This window comes from Phaethon aethereus, assembly GCF_964289735.1.
Source record: "Phaethon aethereus genome assembly, chromosome: 4".
Lineage (NCBI taxonomy): Eukaryota > Metazoa > Chordata > Aves > Phaethontiformes > Phaethontidae > Phaethon > Phaethon aethereus.
The window spans coordinates 27,989,068-28,010,538 of record NC_138578.1 but is presented as its reverse complement, the minus strand read 5'-3'; the positions used below and the strand labels follow the sequence as shown (position 1 = coordinate 28,010,538).

The following is a 21,471-nucleotide window of genomic DNA, read 5'->3' as shown; positions in this document are numbered from 1 at the left end:
GGCAAGACCAAATGGGGTAAGATTATGCTGATAATACCAAGTTCCAGAGTTCCTCTTTCCTCAGACTTACAACTCATGGGTACATGCATAGAAATGCATACTTAAGGAAGTCCTTTATCAAATCTGTGCGTTTTATTCTAACATTGTATTATTAGTGTAAACAAGTAAACTCTAGAGGAAGAGAATCTCAGCAACCAGGAGTCTTAAAAAGCTGATGGCACTGATACACAGGAGCAAAAACATGGGTTCATCTTCCAAAGAGGAGTGTCAGACAGGGTCTGCCCTGAGGAAGCACACCAGAGCAACACAAACAAGCAATGTCATCAATCACTACCCCAGAACTTGTGAAACTAACATGCATTTGGAATTCAGGAAGGAGATTCATCACAAAAAATTGTGTGTGTTCAAAGTGGAATGGAATCAGGTTGTGAACAGATGTAATGTTTCTGAACTCATAAAAGGCACAGTATTTCAATACAAGCAAAACTATAAAACAAAGAAAATGACATTTGCAGTTAGTTCCATTACCGACAACAATACAGATAGTCTGGTTAGGAGTGGTGTGGCCAAGTGGTTACAGCAAAGGATGAAGTTTGGGTATAATCCCAGCTGAGACAATCACTACACTGACCTCAAGAAAGCCATCTGACCTCCTTATGCCTCAATCAACCAGCTGGAAAACGGGATAAAAAGCAGGACTGGGTTAAAAACCAGATGTGCAGATAAATTGGGTCTTCCTGGGTAAATAAATTACAAAATACCCTATACAGAACATAAAGAGTTTGATGCAGGTGGGAATGGTTTATTTAGCACTTTATTATGTGTTTGATAAAAAAAATGGCACTAGGGATCAAGATTGTAAACACTGCCAATTTACTTGGAAATGCATTCACATTATCAGAATGAAATGAACTGGAAGGGAATGCAACAATCAGAGAATACAAGGAAAAAAAATATAGAATTTTATAGGCAGGGTCCTCAGGAAGTCCCTAACTCATGCGCAGAGGTATTTCACACAGGATATCTTCAACAAGTTCATATTGCTCATATGAGGAAACTCAAAAAGTACTTTAATTCGTTTTTTCAAAGTTCTAAGCTGCAAGCATGACTTTAAAAGCAACACAAATGATGTTACATTTATATGAAGGTCTCAACTCGTAATGTATGATTAAAAAGCCCATAAAACAATGGATGAAGGCACAGACAAAGAACAACTTTATAGATAGAACAGATTGCTCTATACAAAGATTTTTAATACACAGGTGATATTTCAGACATTATCACTCTGAATGTATCTAAATGTATCTGCTCCTCATAAAGCTAAAATTGCACCTTGAATTCTTTAAGACATCCAGCATTCATCCCATAAATGGGGGGAGCAAATGAACAAAGTCCTTTTGAAAAGTAAGCACACCTTATAAAGCACCATCTTAATGAAACCTCTAGTGCCATCTGGTTTAGTGCACAGAAGAGGAAAGATGCATCCACATTCCCAGTTTTTGATCTTGCCACTGATTAACATCTGAGAAGTCATTTTTTGCATCTTAGCCTCAGCTGGCTCATATGTAAAAGGTATAATAATGATGCTTCCCATTGGACCACAAAGTGCAATGAAATCAACAAAATTTCAATCACCACATGTAAAGATTAAGTAAAGTAGCCCTCATTTAAAACCAGATGACAGACTCTGCATTCTTATCACAGACTATACATTCCAAGATGTCCTGGTTTCAGCCAGGATAGAGCTGGTTTTCTTCACAGAAGCCAGTGTGAGACTGTTTTGGATTTGGGATGAGAAACTGTTGATAATGTGCTGATGTTTTGGGTTGCTGCTGAGCAGTCAAGGACAGTCCAGCTTCCTGTGCTGGCCTGCCAGCGAGCAGGCTGGGGGTGCACGGGGAGCTGGGAGGGGACACAGCCGGGACAGCTGACCCAGACTGGCCAAAGAGATATTCCCTACCATCCGACGTCATGCCCAGTACATAAACTGGAGTTGGCCGGGGGGCGGAAATCGCTGCTTGGGGACGGGCTGTCGATCACGGGGTGGTGAGCAATTGCTGTATTGGGCATCACTTGTTCTTGTACATTCCTTTGTCGGTATCATCATTGTTGTTTCCTTCTTTCTTTCTGTCCTATTAAACTGTGTTTATCTCAACCCACAAGGTTTTTTTTTTCCTAATTCTCTCCCCCACCCTACTGTGGGAGGGGGAGTGAGCGAGCGGCTGCGTGGTGCTTAGTTGCCGGCTGGGGCTAAACCACGACACAAGATAACTAACACAACAGAACTAGATGCACAGGTGATATGAAAATAAGAGCTAAAGGGATGAAAACCCAGACAATGACCTCAAAATACACAATAAAGAACTTCAATAGCATTATAGACATGTATCATATACCACATTGCTAACATTTCATTAAAGGAAACAACACATCTCACATTCTCCTCTCTTTCTCCAAAAGGAGTGAACTAGTAAAATATAGGAGCAGATTAAGATCAACTGAAGTCAGATCTCCAAAAATCTTTATTTTCTTTTGTCTTCATCTGAACAAATACATGCACCTTTAAAAGGCCACATATTTTGCAATCAACAGTCCTGGCAAGGTCTATTACGATCTCACAGACTCAGGAAACCAATCAGATGACATATGAAAAGCAAGTAAGGGAATTAACTGCAGCCAGGGTATTCTTCCTTTACAACAAAAGGCACCAAATCAGATCTTCAGCTGCTCAGGGGTGTCTTGTTAAGTTAGTTCCAAACCAGGCATCAAATCCCATGCTCTAGGCAACGACCGTCATTCCTTTGTATCTGAATGCACCAGCACCTACATTTCTAGGCATTAGGGTATGTTAAGTTTCAGCTCTCTAAAGTATAGAGTCTCGATATTTTTCTATTAAACATTCGCTACGCATTTAATGGTAGCAGTGTTACCACAGCTTTAAACCACACAACCATTGAAGGAAAAGCGACTTCAAAAGATGCATGATGAATGGTCACACAATGCTTATTTCCTTACCCTCCTCCATGCTAAAATAAAAGAGGTATCTGAAAAACAATTGCTGTTTGCACGCTAAAATGCCAACTAGCAACTATAGATCAACTTCTGGCTCAGACCCTATGCTTTTAAAGCCACTTAAGTTCATAAGAAGTGTGAAAGTGACTTTTGTAGCAAGTGTTTCCCAAATCTTGCTCTGTCACAATTCTTACATACTAACAATCTTTTCAGACTTAAACACCTAATATTACATGTTTAAATGGAAAATAGATGACAGAAAAAGTAATAGACCTAGCAAAGATCATGTCTAAATTGTCTCAGTTTGCAGCTGAGGGTAAAACAAAACCACGGGTTTGGATTTTTCCACTATAACCTTTATTATGAAAACAAAACCAACAACTTCATACCATGGGAACCATTAGAAAATGTAGATGCCTGATTCAGAATGACTAATAAATAAACAATAATCAAAAAAAGAAGCCATCAGGTCCACACATTCATAAGGCTGACTTCAAAAAAGGAGGAAGGGGTGGCAAGGATTACAAAAGCTTATGGTTACAGTTATATAGGTAAGATTTTTCTCTGAAAGATAAAGAAAATATTCTGAAGTAATCACATGTAAGTGATCGAACTGTATTAACCCGGCATTTTAAAAAATGCAGAATGATAGTTCCAATACAATGGCAAGAGTTGGCAACACTGACTTTGCAGTAGAAAGTCACAGAACAAGAATACTATGTATTTCAAAGTCCATGTGATCCCTGTAACTCACTAGTGATAGCACATCCTTTCAGCATATCTGGCAGTATAAAAGGTGGTTATAGACTTGGAAAGAGGGTCTCAAGCACCAAAGCAAGGTGCTCCACAAAACATTTTCATTATTCCTCAGCCAGCTACTGTCCACCTAGCTCATCGCAGCATTGCACTGCTGAGAAGTTTTGCTGATGCGCAACTCGACAGATTGAAGATTTTTGTAAAGTAGGAAAGTTGAAGAAGCTGAGGAAATCTATTGCCCTTTCCTACAAAAAAGCCTCGCAGGAACATAAACTGCAAAGATGAAGACCAAGAAGAATTCTTCTTGTTTTGATATCACTTTTACATCAACAACTTTAAGATTCAGTTAACACACGTTGGCAGCTTCCATACAACCAGAAGGCTGTGGAGATCTGGAATACCTTCATATCTGAGAGCACAGTTATTTCAAGGGCCAAACCCTTGAAAACCCCCTTCAAAGCAACAATCAAAAGGGGAAGTACTCCTTCGTCTCTACATTTCACACATGCTGTGAAGACATGGTTTCCAATGGCTGAAGGTGGCACATTAGACTGTCAAATCCAGGTATCAGTCAATGTGCTCTCTACACAAAAAATCTTATTTTGAGCTAGGGACATCTTCCCAGCATTCACCTAACAGAACATAATTTGAGGTATTATTCCTTTCTACCACTACAGATGTTTTGAGACTACGACTAACATAAAATAATGACTTCAGTTAGACTAAATTTACAGAACACCATTCTTCCACACTTTTCCCTCAAAGCTATATTATTTAAAAAAAAAAGTACTTTAAAAAAGCTTACATTACATTATGTATTGTCAATTATATAGTGTAATGTAGCTGTGTTGGGTTTTTTTAAAGTATAATTTTGAAGTATAAATGTTGACCTAATGTCAATTATGGCAACACTATGTTGACCTCAAGCATTTTTAAAGGAATCTTTCAGAGGAAAGAACATAACAAAATATTTTTTTACAGTCACCACAATCACTCCCTATAAAGGTTTTAAAAATAGGATTTCCACTCTCCCTGCTTATATAGCCAGGTGATATCTTTAATGATTGCTGAATCCACACCGAGAAACAAAAATCATGTTTAATGCCCAAGCATTAATTTCTAATTGAACCAAAAGAGTTATCAGAAATTATAGTAATTAACCAAAACCGCCCATCCTGTGTTGTTAGTCCATCCAATGAATAACCAAAAGTTACTCAAAGCTTCCAATACTACACTTAAAATAGACACTACCACGTGCTCGTTCAGCAGCAAGTCTGGAAAGTCAGTAAGTCTCAGTACCATTTGCATTAGTCACTCAAAATTACCTCTTTTCAAAAGTTTGCTGACAGGATACTGCTGATTAGTTTCATAACTGCTTTTCTGCCTCTTCCCATGAAGAAAAGAGGTAATACTGCACAGAGTTTGCTAGTATGGTCTTTGCCAGCAAAAAAAGGAAGTGGAGTGGGTGGGAGGATATTACCAGAACTGCCTTACTTTGCCTCAGTTAACTTAGTGCAGCTTCCTTCTATACACCAAGGCCAGAAGGAAAACATTTGCTTAATCAAAGGCACAGCCATGTACATATGCAAGAACAGTATCAGTGGGCCACCTTAGATTGGATGTTTGAAGCACCGTCTTAATAAAACAAATATTCATATGCTTGAGGTACGTTATTTTCAAATACTAAAGTAGCCTCTTTTCACCCTGAATCACTATACCATTCAGGCTTAGCCCAACAGGATGACAGAAGATTCTTTTCCTGCCACCCCTGTCTTTATCCAGACAGAACTCAAGCCTCAAACTGGAAGCTGTAACCTTGTATCTACTTTATAAAGATAACTGGTTTTACTAGGGCTGAGGATTCTCTGCTATAAAGATCAGTATCAGAGCAAGACTCCTTCAGAAACAAACACCAAGACAGCAACATTTTGAAGTTTTCATTCTGATGAGGAGTGGGTCATAATCTACATTTGCTCTTAGGAACAACTCTGCAACCATGTCACTACAAGACTAAAGGTCTTGTCATACTTTCAACAGCAATCAGAGGAACCATTTTGAGATATCATTACTAAGAGGAAGCTTTCTAAGAAGGTTTTGCTTAGAGTGACATTATGCACAAGACGAAAAAGTTAAAGACCTTTTATTTGGAAACAATGCTTTCAGTTGAGTCTTTCAGCAGGGGCTTTCATTCCTTTATTATATAGTTCTTGGTTTATAGCAAATGTATGTATTTAAATAAATGAATTGGGGAATATCCACAGAATTCCAACACTGCTTTAAGTATCCTATATAAAAAATTAACCAATTTTTTTTCTTAAACCAATTTGTTTGCATATTAGGTTCTCTGCTTATAAAAGCATGCATATGCACAGCATACAGAGAGGACTGTAACAGTGGTTTTACAGTGCTAAACATTCTTTTTCCCCCATAAAGAAAAGCAAAACCAGTGTTTTATTACTTTTGTAAATGCTACACCAGCAAAACAGCTAAAGTTGGCTTGTACCAGTTGTTTATCATCATTGATAAAATTACAAGAGCAGAACAAATATGAGATTTCAGAAATCACTAGAAAATAAACACAAGATAAGGTTGTCTGCTTAGGATTTGATGGAAATTTTGTACAGAAAGGCACCAAATGGCTAGCCATAGTCTAAGCATTGGAAAGAAGCATGTCTCCAATGCTCACCTCACTTTTCACTGTCATCATATTAAGTCTGCAGATCTCTGAAAAATCAAAGTGTCTGAAGAGTTAAGGTAAAAAAAAAAAAAAAAATCCCCCCCCCCCCCCCAAACACCCAACAACCACCCCAATGCCTAGATTTTCTTCAGTGAGTTTTAAACCTGAATGACTGCTTCTGGAGACTACAAAATATTACTGATAACAGACAGGAAAGAATTCACGTCTTTATATTTTATCATAAACTTGCACAAACTTCAGTTATGTCTGGAAGCCAAACATAAATTAATCACAGAGCAAGCAGGTACTGTACAATCCACTGTTCTCCTTATCTTTGAACCTTTCCCAGCTTGGACAGATGTGCCACTCTTCACTATGCTGGAAGAGAACAGATGAGCTCCTGGGAATCCAGCTTTCATATTCAGGCACCCAAAGCGAGGGGCTCCCAACCATTAAAATACTGCCCGAATTCAGGGTTCATGTATTATGAATTACTGTGTAATGCAGTTAAGAAAGAAAATGTTAGTAACAATGAGATTCTCAATACCACATCTTCTCTCCTGAACAAATCCAAGATTTTTTTTTTTTCCTTTGTTTGGGGATTAAAAGAAGTCCAAAATCACTCCCCAGTGCACAAAAAGCTAAACAAATTATCTCAAAACACTCAGACCATGAAAAAACACAGAGCTCCTTTTCTTCAAAGACCTAAAAGGTGAAGAACTGAGCTCCCTTTATGAATTTAGCTTCTCTGAGCATAACATTCTTCTTGCACACATTAATTTAGTGCAAGCAGCACCCAAGGAATAATCACCCGCACAGATTAAAGACAATCTTGTGACTATCATGTAAGAATCCTCAGGTGGAGAGAAGGAAGTCTGCATTAAAGTAGGTATTATCATTCTGTAAAAAAACCCACACACACAAAAAGGTTTTCTATGGTAGCAAATGGTCAATAAAATAACACAAGAATAAGTACTCAGAATTTTAAGAACTGCATGAGGGCTATAAATGTTATGCCATCTCACTATATGGCATATATAGGGGCTTAGAACCCAAAAGTGAGCAACGTCACAGGTACTATATTTAAAACTAAAGAATGTGTAGAGATTACTGAGGACGTGCAGGATTTTTTTTTTTTTTTCCCCAAGCAGTACACACAAACACACACAAATTCACAGAACAACCAACTATCCTCATCTACTTTCAGCATCTTACCTTTAAGTCTATGAATAGAAAGTAAAGGAAGAACTATATCCTACAACTTCTAGCTTCTCGTTTCACTCTGCACTGAAAAAGTAAGAGTTTGCATATTTGAAAATTAATTACATCTGTCCAGAATTCTGAGCAACTAAGGCGAAGAGGAGAGACATGACTATGTACAGGTTACTTTGATAATCAATAAAGGGAATACATAAACTACTTATATAGGGCCAGCTCCCAGCTTTTCTGCAGCTTATGCAAAATTGAGCTTTATCTAAGTTGAAAAAAAATGAGAATAGCACCATTCACTTTTGTGTTTGCAGCAGAGAGCTCAAGGCAACTTAAGGAGTTCTACATTAAGACTTGAGTTTGGATCAGAGCATACTTTTCCTCCTGATCAGCCTCTCCTACCACTCTTGATTCACAGAGTAGTTTCAGAGCACACAAACTGGATTCCTTTCAGATGAACCAGAAGGTAGGATCCAGAACCTGCCTATTGCCCTGCAGCTGCTAATGAGCATTTGGTCCAGAGCAGACTGGAGCTATATGGAATCAGCACCCCCAGAAGATGTACAGCACACTTTGCTTTACACATCTGTTCCAACAGGATCACATTACTTGCTAACGAAGACACAGCCTGAGAAAGGTCTTAGTAGGCTTTTTTACCTCATCTTGTCCTGTAGTAACCTATGCTCCTGGTTTCTGCAAAGACACTCTAGCACTGTTGGCCAAGGGGAATACAGGCAGCCTACAGGCCATCCCCACGACTGAGCCAGCAGGCAACCTCAGCCAGCATTTCCTGTAGGAACTCCTACGCACAAGCACCAGGAGGGCACAAGCAGGAGCAAAAGTCTGAGCTGCAGCTGTCCACAGCTTCTTCCACCGCAGTCAGGGAGCATACGTGGTTAGCTTCTCAAGGTGGAAGACTCTTGCCCTACTGCAACTGAGGGCCAGGTATTGAGCAGACATTTTAAGATCATAGGAGTGCTTTCTCCCATTTACAGTTACAATGGACAACTGCATATTTTACTTTCTTTTTAAAGACCACCTGTATCTATGGCATGAGAATAGAGTTTTGCTTAATGTAAGCCATGCTGACTTTCTCCTTCCCACTCACAGCAGTGAGGGGTCCCTAACTTCATTATACAAGGAGATGGATTGTCCAATTGCTTCTGCGGTGCCCCAGGTGGATCACAAAAAATCTCATTAAGAATCTGGTCAATGAAGATTTTTAAAAGAAAAGCATAAAATGAAGCGTAGTTATTAATGCAGTTAACATTATTGCAGCTGTGTGGCAGTATGAACCGAACTGACAGCTCTAGTAATCGTGACTAGCTAACAACAAATAATGCTGTCCTTGCAGCCAGACAGGTTTGATTTTTTGTTATTCACTTCTGCAGTTGTATGAAACACTGCCGTTGTTACAAAAAGAGCAGGGCAGGCCTGTTGGCTACTTCCTGATAGAGTAGCTGCTGATCTAACACACTAGAAGATAATTAAAATTTAAAAAAATAAATTACATTAAGAAAAAGTAATTTCAAAGAAACAAATACAACCACTAACTTCAGGAAGTACAGATATTGGGAATGATAACTGAGCATGCTTTCTTTTTTACAAGTTACTGGATAGAAGGAAAAGCACCTAGAACTTCATAAAACCGTACTAAAGCAATCTCTTTACAAATTTCTCAGCCTTTGAGACTTTGACTGCACTTTAGGCATCTCTACAGGAGAAGATCAAGCATTAGCAACAAGCCACATTCCTAATTACCCCCACACCCCCATTTTACAAAGATGCAACAGAATTTTTAAAGCTATGAACAAAAACTGTAACAGTGCACAGCTATTCTCATAAAGCCAGGCATTTCCTGTAGATCAGTAGACTTTGCAACAGTGTTCTTTTAACAAACAATTTGGCTATCCCATACTTCAAAAAAAAAAAAAAAAAATCTAAGTATCTAAGGTTAAAAGCCATACCTAGGTACGTGTTAGTAGTTAGCTCAAAAAATCTGGATCCTTCTATCAATGGGTACAGATGCTACTCAAAAGTGAAACAGAACGGAAAGTTCCAAGAGAAGAACAGTCTGCAAATGCAGGTGATCAAAGGGACTTTGCAACTAGGCCAATAAGCAATGGTGCTGTTAGGAATTTCATAGCTAACAACTAATATTCCAGAAGGCATTAGAAGTGCGTCACTTTGATCTATATCCCAGTATGTTTCACAAAAACAGGCAGGAAACACCTATCTAGAGAGGTAACAATAAACTTAAGTGTAGCCAAAGCAGATGCCCATGACTATAAATTAGAAATGTATTAATCAGCATATAATTAATATTAAATGTCCTTGAAAGTGTTATGAGAAATGCTCTCATCATAGAATGATAGAATGGTTTGGGTGGGAAGGGACCTTAAAGATCATCTAGTTCCAACCCCCCTGCCATGGGCAGGGACACCTTCCACTAGACCAGGTTGCTCAAAGCCCCATCCAACCTGGCCTTGAACACTTCCAGTTGTCATCCACAACTTCTCTGGGCAACCTGTTCCAGTGCCTCACTACCCTCAGAGTAAAGAATTTCTTCTAATCTAAATCCACCATTTTTCCATTTAAAGCCATTACCCCATGTCCTATCACTACATGCCCTTATAAAAAATGCCTCTCCAGCTTTCTTATAAGAGCCCTTCACGTCTCCTCAGAGCTTCCTCTTCTCCAGGCTGAACAACTCCAACTCTCTCAGCCTGTCTTCATAGAAGAGGTGCTCCAGCCCTCTGATCATCTTTGTGGCTCTCCTCTGGATTCACTCCAGCAGGTTCATGTCCTTCTTATGTCAGGGATCCCAGAGCTGAACACAGTACTCCAGGTGGGGTCTCATGAGAGCAGAATAGAGGGGGAGAATTACCTCTCTCAACCTGCTGGTGGGCCACCATTCTTTTGATGCAGCCCAGGATATTGCTGGCTTTCTGGGCTGTGAGCACACATTGCCAGCTCATGCTGAGTTTCTCATCAACCAACATCCCCAGGTCCTTCTCCTCAGGGCTTCTGTCAATCCTTTTATTGCCCAGTCTGTATTTGTGCTTGGGATTGCCCCGACCCATGTGCAGGACCTTGCACTTGGCCTTGCTGAACTTCATGAGGTTTGCACAGGTCCACCTCTCAAGCCTGTCAAGGTTCATCTGGTCGGCACCCCTTTCTTCCAGCATGTTGACTGCACCACACAGCTTGGTGTCGTTGGCAAACATGCTGAGGGTGCACTTGATTCCACTGTCCACATTGCCAACAAAGATATTAAACAGCACTGGTCCCAATACTGACCCTTGAGGAACACCACTTCTCACTGGTCTCCACTTAGACATTGAGCCACTGACTGCAACTCTTTGAGTGCGATCATCCAGACAATTCCTCATCCACCAAGTTGTCCATCCTTCAAATCCATGTCTCTCCAATTTAGAGACAAAGGTGTCATGCAGGACAGTGTCAAATACTTTGCATGACTCCAGGTAGATAACATCAGTCACTCTTCTCTTACCCACCCATGCTGTAACCCCATTGTAGAGGGCCACCAAATTTGTCAGTCATGATTAGCTCTTAGTGAAGGCATGTTGGCTGTCATCAGTCATCTCCTTATTTTCCATGTGCCTTAGCATCATTTCCAGAAGGATCTGCTCCATCTTGCCAGGCACAGAGGTGAGACTGACTGGCCTGTAGTTCCCCACATCTTCCTTTTCTCCCTTTTTAAAAATAGGAGTTATATTTTCCCTTCTCCAGCCACTGGGAACTTCACCGGACTGCTATGACTTCTGAAATATGATGGATAGTGCCTTAGCAACTTCCTCCATCAGTTCCTTCAGGACCTGCTGATGCATCTCATCAGGTCCCATGGGCTTGTGCACCTTCAGGTTCCTTAGATAGTCTTGAACCTCATCTTCTCTTACAGTGTGCGGTTCTTCATTCTCTAAGTCCCTGCCTTTGCCTTCTGCAACTTGGGTGGTATGGCTTGAGCACTTACCAGTAAAGACTGAAGCAAGAAAGCCAGAGTACCTCAGCCTTCTCCTTATGCTGGGTAACCAGGTCTCCTGTTTCCTTCTGGAGAGGGCCGAAATTTTCCCTAGTCTTCCTTTTATGGCTGATGTACCTATAGAAGCTTTTTTGTTGCCCTCTATGTCACTGGACAGCTTTAATTCCATCAGGGCTTTAGCCTTCCTAACCTGATCCCTGGCTGCTCGGACAATTTCTCTGTATTCCTCCCAGGCTACCTGTCCTTGCTTCCACCCTCTGGAGGCTTCCTTTTCATGTTTGAGTTTGTCCAGGAGCTGCTTGTTCATCCATGCAGGTCTCCTGGTGTTTTTGCCTGACTTCCCCTTTGCTGTGACGTATCGCTCCTGAGCTTGGAGGAGGTGATTCTTGAGTATTAACCAGCTTCATGGGCCACTCTTCCCTCCTGGTCTTTATACCAAGCAGATCCCTGAAGAGGCCAAAGTCTGCTCTCCTGAAGTCCAGGGTAGTGATCTTGCTATGCACGCTCCTCGCTGCCCTAAGGATCTTGAACTCCACCATTTCATGGTCACTGCAGCCAAGGCTGCCCCTGAACTTCACATTCCCCACCAGCCCCTCCTTGTTGTTGAGAACAAGGTCTAGCATAGCACGTCTCCTCGTTAGCTCCTCTATTATTCAGAGAAGGAAGTTATCACCAACACATTTCAGGAACCTCCTGGGTTGCTTATGCTCACCGAAGTGGCAAATACAGATGGATATAGTTGCACATAGGAGAAATCCACACAACAAAAGTTGCCAGACAAAAGGACAAGAGAAGCACAGCAGACTGTAAATATGCAGGACATACCCCCAAATACACAAGAAGGGTGACTGGCAAGACATAAAACAAAACAAGCAGTACTGGGAGTACAGGAGACCACTTCTTGCTGGGGGCTGGAGAGTGGCGATAACATAAAAAAATATCAGGATAATAGTAGCAGACAGACTGGTCCACACTAGTTCTTACTGCACTCAGAGCTCTCAAGCCTGATTACCTTGACTTCCAAGAACCACCATGGGCCACAGGTACCACTGTTAACTGTACAGCATCAGCTCTGTGGTATTGTATATTCACAGCTAACTTATAACATGTGTTAAAGACTAACAATTTTGTGTATGCAGTGATGATTAATAACATGCATGAGTTAACCCTCAGCAAGATGTGTGCTGATAATGAATGAAACTAACAGTTTTAAACCTTAAAACTAGCCTGATCTGCCAGCCTTCTAAAGAATTCTATTGCAGCAATCTCCAATTCCCTGGTATCTCTCTAGGTATAAACACATGCATGAGTGTATATACTCGGTCCCAATACAAATTCCATCTGTCTGCACATGTATCTGTCCATCTGAAGGTCCATGTTGGTTCAGGAGCCAAGCAATTCAGTTAACTTAGTGCTGTGCTCATGATATGGTGCCCTGGAAATCTATAATTTCAAGTCTGGCACAACACTTATGCAGGGATGGTATGGGACTAATGCAGCTTCTTGGCAGGAAAGCAGCCAGTTTGGAGTGAAATAGAGGAGCTTGAACCCAAGGAGAGAACATCCATATGCACAGAAGAAATAATCTCAAACCACAATGACGTGAGAGATGTTTGCAAGCATATCAATGTGTCTAAATAAACCAGCCGTCTGATCCCCAATTAGTGACGAATGCTTCCCTGAAGACATTGCTCAGTAGTTCCAAATGCAAGAACTTGCACTTTAAAAATATAAATATTTCTACAAGTATGCACTGTACAGCAAGTTTCATGAGTGTTAGCTCTTCCTAAAAGCAGGATGAAGTGTCAAACACTGTATTAAGTTAGAATAACCATATACTAACCACATCTTGGGCTTCCAAGTCTAAAGGCAATTTTTATTCTAAACAAAACTATCATAAATCAACATTAAGATTAATAATGTGGCTTAAATCCAGTAAGATTTGCAGAGTCCAAATTTTACATTTGGTTTTTCAGCCATTAGCTCATTAGTAGTAGATTGCTCATTTATGCAGAATGGAATTTTAACACTGATCCTTACACAATTTCTTGCAGAAATATATCTGCAGGATGAAGCCATCCTCCCACTGAGGATGGCATTTCGTCTGTTTGAGAGAAACTCAACATCCTCTTTCACTAGATACTGAAGACTCAAAACTCTCTGCTACTTTTGTTCTCAATTAACTCAGCATAACTCATCTTCAGCTCAAGATCTTTAATAGTGCTTTTAGCACGGAAATCTGTATGAAGTGTCTACAAGCAACTACAGAAGAAACATAGCGGAGCAAACGATTGAAATAGAATTACAAACTTTTTCCACATCTACAGACTTTATGTTTTATACAGCCTTCATATCTACTTTTTAATAGCAAGAAGCAGAGACTGTTATAATCTCAAAGAATGGGATTCTTCTGGGTTTTTTTTCCTGGAAGAGAGGAAGATAAGAAACAAGCGTGCACACACTGTTATGTTTCACATGCAAGGGAGACATGGACACATGTTCTGGGACGTCTTTGTGCTGCCCTCAAACATTGCAGACAACTACACAAGCAAACGATTTGGTTCCATACCTAAAAAGGTCACTCAGACATCCAGAGCAATAATGTTCACATTGACTACTTAATGAAAGCTATACCCCTCTTCCATTCCAAACGATCGTTTTCGCATTGTGAGGGGAAAGGCAGTCACAGGAGACAACCTATGCTAAAGGGAATGCTACAGGAAGATTTGCAGTCAGACTAAAAATTATGTACAGAAATAAAAAAATACTCCTATATGAAGAAAAGCATCATTTGACAACATATACACAAGTCTGGACTAACGGCTAATCTTTCATCATAGCTTTGGAAGTAAATCATTGGCAAGAAACTAAAGGAAAACTCTACAGCCACTAAATGCCCAAACTACAGACTCTCAACACATGCTTAGGAAAAAAATAATTTTAAGTTTGTTTATTAATGCTACTTCATTTTACTACTTCACCATTTATCCTTGCTAAATGCAGCCTCATTATGACATATGGATATCTCATGTGAAATTCCAACACAGACTTGATTCAAAGCAGAATACACTCAGCCCTTGAAGTTCTGCTCATATGCAGCTCTTCAAGTCAAACCATGTATAGCCTTCAGCCTTTTGATGACTTGCACCTGTCTTACAATATATTTGAAGAATCCCTGGCTACTCAGAAACTGCTTCTTCCCCCTGCCCAATAATCTCTTCTGTAACGTAGTTTCACTTCAAGTTTGCCAAAAGCACATTAACAGCAAGGATGGCATAAAGAAATCTAATCCAATCAATCAGCAGACAACTGTTTAATATAGCCAAATAAAATGTACTCATCCGAATCAGTCAGATCATGTTTTTTCCAAACTAGTAAACAGCTGCAGACACAGTCTGCTTCCCATCAAATGTTCCATGTATAACAAACTATACCTTGTATCTCTGATGGTTCACTAGTAATTTTGCAAAACCATGACTTTCAAAACATATGACAACTATATTTTATTGAAGGGATAAGCTTAGACTGCCCAATCACAAATTGAAGACCAATCCAGAAACTCTATTGTAGGTGCCAAAAGTCTGCTGAACGTCAGTATTTGCTGGCATTTTTATTATTATGAATACAAGTGCAGCCCAACTTCAAAGAAGAAACACACTTCAAGCGTGACATAAAAGGAAAAGCTCACAACGCCTATTATAACAGCACAGGAGCAGAGAAAAGAACTCCTTTAACACTGTCTGGAAAAGGTATCCCAAAGGAGTAGTTGTAAATGTGTTTAAAAGATGAAAAACCTTAAAAATAAATTCACATCTTACATTCTGGTCTGTAGTATCTATCCACAGTGCTAAAAGAAGTTGCAACTTGAAAAATCTAGTGAAATTTTGACTGCCACAACATGAAAACTACTCTTGAGACTGTTAAGTATAAAACTTCTACCTACCATAATTTTTTGTGACTTATTTTCAATTCATTCACAAGAAAAAAATCCTTGCATGCACAAGACGACACAGAGGAAGCCAGCCAGACCGATGCACATTTTCAAATCTCTGAACAGCACTAAACTATTATGAGCTTAAATCAGGTATTTACTATTTTTGCTTGACTATGTACATAAATTCCTAGCCCTTTAAAAATTTAACCAACTCCTGAACATACTTCAGAGAGCTGACTTTGCACTAATGTGACTGTTATAAAATAAAACTAAGTGCATACTTTCTCTAATTCAGAGTAACAACAAACAGGACAATAAATTGGGAACAAACAGGAAACAATGACCCAGCCTACAATCTCTCACACAGAGGACAATGGAGACTGGTCTGGTAAAAAAATGGGACCTCACTGCCCAAAATTCTTATTCTAGCCTATCCTATGCTAAAACTCTTATCCATCATTGCAGCCTGAGTTACCTGTGGCACACAACTCCAAAAGAGCTTCCCTGCTCTTTGTGATGTCCTGTGGAAGCACAGTAAAGATAACCGGCATTAATGTCAATTTTAGAAGCGTTACTTGTAGTTATGATGTCTACATGGCTATCTCCTGAATAAAACACAGAAAACACTGTTTTAAAACTGTCTTAAAAGAGCTGTATTAAATTATTCTTCTGCATCTGGTTACCTATGATAAGAATTACAATGAGCCAACTCATTTCATCCATTTGAGAGTTCCTGAAATTTACCTGACAGCGTTCCAACAGCAGCACGTGCTCCTTCAAGGATCCCAAATATGCATCACTCAAAAAAGAAAATAATTTGGCCATAAATTACTCAACACTTACTTACATTATGCTTTGAAAGTGAAGTTCAGCATGTTAACTTTGAGGACAATGACAAACCATCTCCGTAATTCTTGGAGCCTGCTGTCACAGTATTGTTAGGTAATAAATGAATTCTTGAATATATAACAAATTTGAGTTCCAGAAAATTTTTGGTGGTATGCTCAGTAAAATGACCTACTGCACTGTGACAGAGCAGATAAGGCGAATGGTTAGAGCTCTACTTTTGGCCCCTATGTGCAATTAGAAAATTTGGTGAAACTCTGAGGTTAATTGAACAAAGAGGGCCATTTCTTTTCACTGCATTTCCTTATTTTTAAACATAATTCATATACTGAGGAATGCATGCTAGACTTGATACATGACTTCAGGGAAGATAAACTGCAAATAACTACCAAACAGCTGTATGGCCTGTTTTCCAGTATATATGGAAAGATAGACAGTGCATAATGTAATGTCTTGAATTTCAGCACTAACGTAATAGAAGATTTCCTGCTGATTTTACATCAGCTTGTGGTACAGGTGCAGAGGTCTTCAGTTACTGGCAAGCGTAAGGAAAAATAATCTAGAAACCAGAAGAGCAGCTTCTCACATTCCATAAACAGTTTATAAAATTAATTGCAATAGCATACACATCAACTCTGGATGTGTAACCATCTTTGCTATCATTAACCAATGCAAACATAATACATGGGAAAAGCCAAGTACTTCCCTCCAAAGGTAATTGATATAGACAGATCACATAACCAATAACTGGCAATTGGTCCATCCAAGTTACTTCTTGAAATCTATGGGTCTCACATAAGAACCAAAAATGTCTGTTTTCATTAAAAAAATAGAAGTAGAGGGAAAATGTCAGTCTTGCAAGAAACTTCACTTGAAGTTAACATAATTTATCTTTTAGTTACTACTGCAAAAGCTGTAATTTACAGTAAGTGAATCACTAATGTCTCTTAAAGCTATGAACATACATACAGGCTATATTTTAGCCCTATACCTCAGGTGTTAAAACTTCCTGAAGAAACCTCAATCGGCTCATTAAAAGAAAGATCAGATAGTAAAATAACTTATTTCAGTAAAAACTCTCTCAAGCCAAGTGGGAAACATAAAGCCAGGCTTTATGCATCTACTTTCAACAGAGCCACAGTCCAAATCGCTGAGGTAACTGTCACAAACTAAATAACTTCTCTCAGCTTGTCAAAACCCCAAAGGTGCATACCTTAGCAAACTATCTAAAAAGGTCTCAAAAATCTTTCTGGATGCCACAAAACACATGCTAATATAGAAGGGCATAATGGATGTGCATACAGATCACAACTGTTACCTGAGAAAGTTTTGTTTATATGATAAAACCTAATTTTTTTCCCTCCTCAGAAAAGGACATCTTGCCCCTTGCAATTCTAAGGCCGCAGGATTAAATTGCAACAGAAGTTGTCAGAGAATCTACATAAGTACACTGTATCATGGAATTCAAAACAAATTAAAATAGCTATGTGCATGCTTTTTCAAAAACAGTCAAGAGGCAGCAGACAGTCTGTGCTGCTTCTCATCTGACACCAAGATACACATGTTCAAAGAACAGTGTGAGAACTGAATGAAAAAGGAAAGAAAAGAGCTTCTGATGCTTTAACTATTTCTAGGACTTTGCACAATAGGAACCTCATGCAAAACTCTGTGAAGGGCTGCAATATACATCACACATGAAAAAAATCTTTACACAACATCTTTAAATACCTCTCTCATCTTAAGAAAAAATGGAAGTCATATTTGCCTAACATTCCTCAAGCTATAGTCCTCTGCAACACAAGTTTAAGTTCACAAAAAGCTCACGCACAGGCACAGGGCATTTTGCATTTAGATTTCTCCACCAGACAATATTGTTAGCATCCTGTTTAGGGGTTGCAAGGCTCAAAAGGCTACAGGTCCAGTATTACTCCCTTTATACAAATCTAATTTGCGATGAGTCACAGGAAGTCTGTCTGGATAGTACCTCATCAACCACAGCCCACTTGAGATGCCTAATGTTAACTGGGAAGACACAAAAATTTGTCAATTATTTTACTGAGTAATCATCACCTCTATGCTTCCATGAATATCAAGAGAGCTAAAATCTAATGCTTGCTATAAACTTTTCAGAAACTAGAATGAAGAGACTTTGGATTTCTCTAAATGTGTTTTATATTTATGTATTTGTGTATTCTGGAAATAACCAGTTAGCCTACAATGCCTTGCTATCCCAAATGGAAATAATGTCTCTCTCCCACTCTTCACATTTTCTGTGTTACATACTCTTTAGAACAAGAAACCACTTCTTTTGTTCCAAACGTTACAGTGATAGACCTAAAAATTACAGTTAACTCTTTTAGCAACAAGTCTGATGGGGATTTTGTTTGTTTGTTTGCTTGTTTAGAGATACAGCTCAATTATTCCATACATCCTAGTATGAAAGCAAATATTCTTGACATCCAGCCTTTGGACTTGGTTTCAATCAAAGCCTTACTGAAGTAGCTGTAATAACCCAAATTCAAATCACTTATTAGCACCCTGGCGTATGTATCTGACATCCTGTCGCCTTTCTAGTTACGAAATTAATACATTTCTCCACGTGAAAACACACACACCAAATTCTGTCCTTTCTAGTGAAAGTTGTATTTCATCATCTGGCAGACATACTGTCTTCAAATTATTAGGAAGATATTTATCCTGTCATAGGTCTGACTATTTTTAAAAAGAAAACCCAAAACTACTATTAACAAGACAGACAGGATTTTCTGAGTTACAAAGTATTTCACTTGTAAGTGCGTGCCCCATAACTCTTCTAGCTTTTAGAATCATATGGAAATAAGTATTCCCTCTTTCAGGCATGTGTTTACCTGATCAACAGTAACAGAATAGAATTTATGTAGACTAGTAAAAGTCCAGTACTTTGCCACAGATGACATGTAAAATTATGGTGAGTGGATTTGAGTTTAGCTTGACACCTTACCTGACTGGCTTTCTTTCTCGTAGTACATCTTCCAGACTCTTTTCACAGTGTTCAGCCGCCACAACCAGTCTCTCTAATTGCGGGGGAGGAGGGGGAAAAAAAAAAAAGTATAAGAAGTCTAGAATCCAAATGAGACAATGGGATTACAGACTTCTCAGTCTACCTATCCTGCAGATGTTAAAGTATTTTGACATACACTGTATGGAAAATTACACATCATTAAATGTTAAAGCTGTAGAACTTCTGGACATCAGGACCATTTTCATTTATGACATACAGCAGATCATCTTTCTTGTTTGTTCGTGCAAAGCACTGTCAATTCATTCATCCAGTAACCTCCTAATAAATGTTGAACCCCTCTGTCAATGTCAGTCAGATTTGACTTAAGAATAGAGGTCTCAAAGCAGTAAGCATCTACAAATTTGCAGAAATCTGTGGCTGGGTTGATGAGAGAGGAAACTCAAAGTAACACCAGGTTTGAGAAAAGGGACTCAGAGCAAGCACAGGAGTATCAGTCCTGATGGGCCAACTAGCACATTACTAGATGCCCAACAAACAGCTATAGGACTTGCAGGGGTGTGTTCCAAAAGATTGATGGGCTGGCTCTGAATACAGAGGAAAAGACAAAACAATTGTTCCACTGAAGACAGCAATTATAAAGTAGGAAAAGACAAAAGTATAAGATATTACATGGGGGTGTGAGACAACCCCTAAAGAAGCTAGGCTTTGCTACTTCCACTACTTGTAGTGAATGTTCAGATTCAAAACCAAATCAAACTATTTCAAACATATTTTTCTAAGACTGTTACAGTAGGTTAAAGACGGAAAACACTTTGAGGAACCCAAGTCATCACATTAAAGCCGAATTTTACAGTGAGGTATAAAAAGAAGAAAGTTCTTCGCTTTTAGCAGTTAACATAACATATAACAAAAGAGGACAGACAACTAACCTGTGCCTTGACTCTGTAGAGAAGAAACAAAAGCTCCAGTACTGCCAGTCACAGCAAAGGCATACAGTACTATTGAGACTGGAAGACAGCCACTTTCTGGTGCTATAAAGGCAGTATTCTGCTCAGTCACCTTTAGATATATTATCACAAAATATAAATACAACATATGTAAAGTGTCCGTATTAAACAGATACTCACCGTGTTTACCTCTGGTGATGTCAACATACTGGCAAAGCCTGGGATGGGTGATTGTTTTCAGGATTTGGAATCTCCCCAAAATTTTGATGGAATTGGGTGTCAGAGGAAGTCCATTACTTCCACAAACATCATGTGGCAGAGCTGAGGCAAAGAAGGTGGAGGCACCCATCTCAGTGTCTTTCAAAGGAAACATCTTTTCCACACAATCTGAAGCCCTTTGGAGCAATTAGTGTTCCTTAAAAAGAGAACATACGCTAAAAATTTATCTGCAAAAGATACATAGTCTTGTGACTCTGCTTACTAGTTGTTTACTAAATAATGCGATTTAAATGGGTTTTTTCTCCTCTGTTACGGGCGAATGGGACATTTTTGCATAATGAACACAATAATAATAATAATAGTTCCAGGAGCATTTAGTTTCATGACCATTTTTCTCTCTACTCTGAACTACCTATTTCAAATCGGTATGAGCTAAACGTTTTCTCTGCACTTCTCCATAACCAACTAGTATGCCATTCAAGAATAAGAAAATCTAAAACGTGCACAAATAACAGACACTTCTACAGTCAGCTAGGCCTCAGGTAAAACTGCCTGACCTCTTTTTACTATCAAACTAAGAATTTAATTTGGAGGCACCAAGTACCAAAATCCAAAAACTGAATCAAGCTCATTTCTGGATTACCCAGATGGTGGCTCAAGACACTACAAGCTGTCATTAGGCAATATTATCCCTCTGTACATGTTAACTTCCATAGCACATACATACTTGTGTCTAAGGATACATATACAAACAGAGATAAAAAGGGCAAGGTTATATGCTCTTAAGTGATCTCTGGTCTGGAAGTTGTGATGGTGAAGTAGATGGCACTTCCACGTAACATGGGACAAGCGGCCACAGAACAAAAA

General features: G+C 39.2%; 1 protein-coding gene across 3 annotated transcripts in view; it reads right to left on the bottom strand.

Moving 5' to 3' along the window:
* The window catches only part of TBCK (TBC1 domain containing kinase), a gene marked incomplete at both ends in the record, with an annotated part of 110,687 nt that extends 89,929 nt beyond the window's left edge, over positions 1-20,758 (bottom strand). For all 3 annotated transcript variants that reach the window (XM_081999268.1, XM_081999269.1, XM_081999270.1), the window contains 2 exons: positions 19,418-19,490; positions 20,566-20,758. In XM_081999268.1, the coding sequence (XP_081855394.1) occupies positions 19,418-19,490; positions 20,566-20,758 (266 nt within the window). The remainder of the gene's footprint in view (positions 1-19,417; positions 19,491-20,565) is intronic.
* Positions 20,759-21,471: the final 713 nt, after the last annotated feature.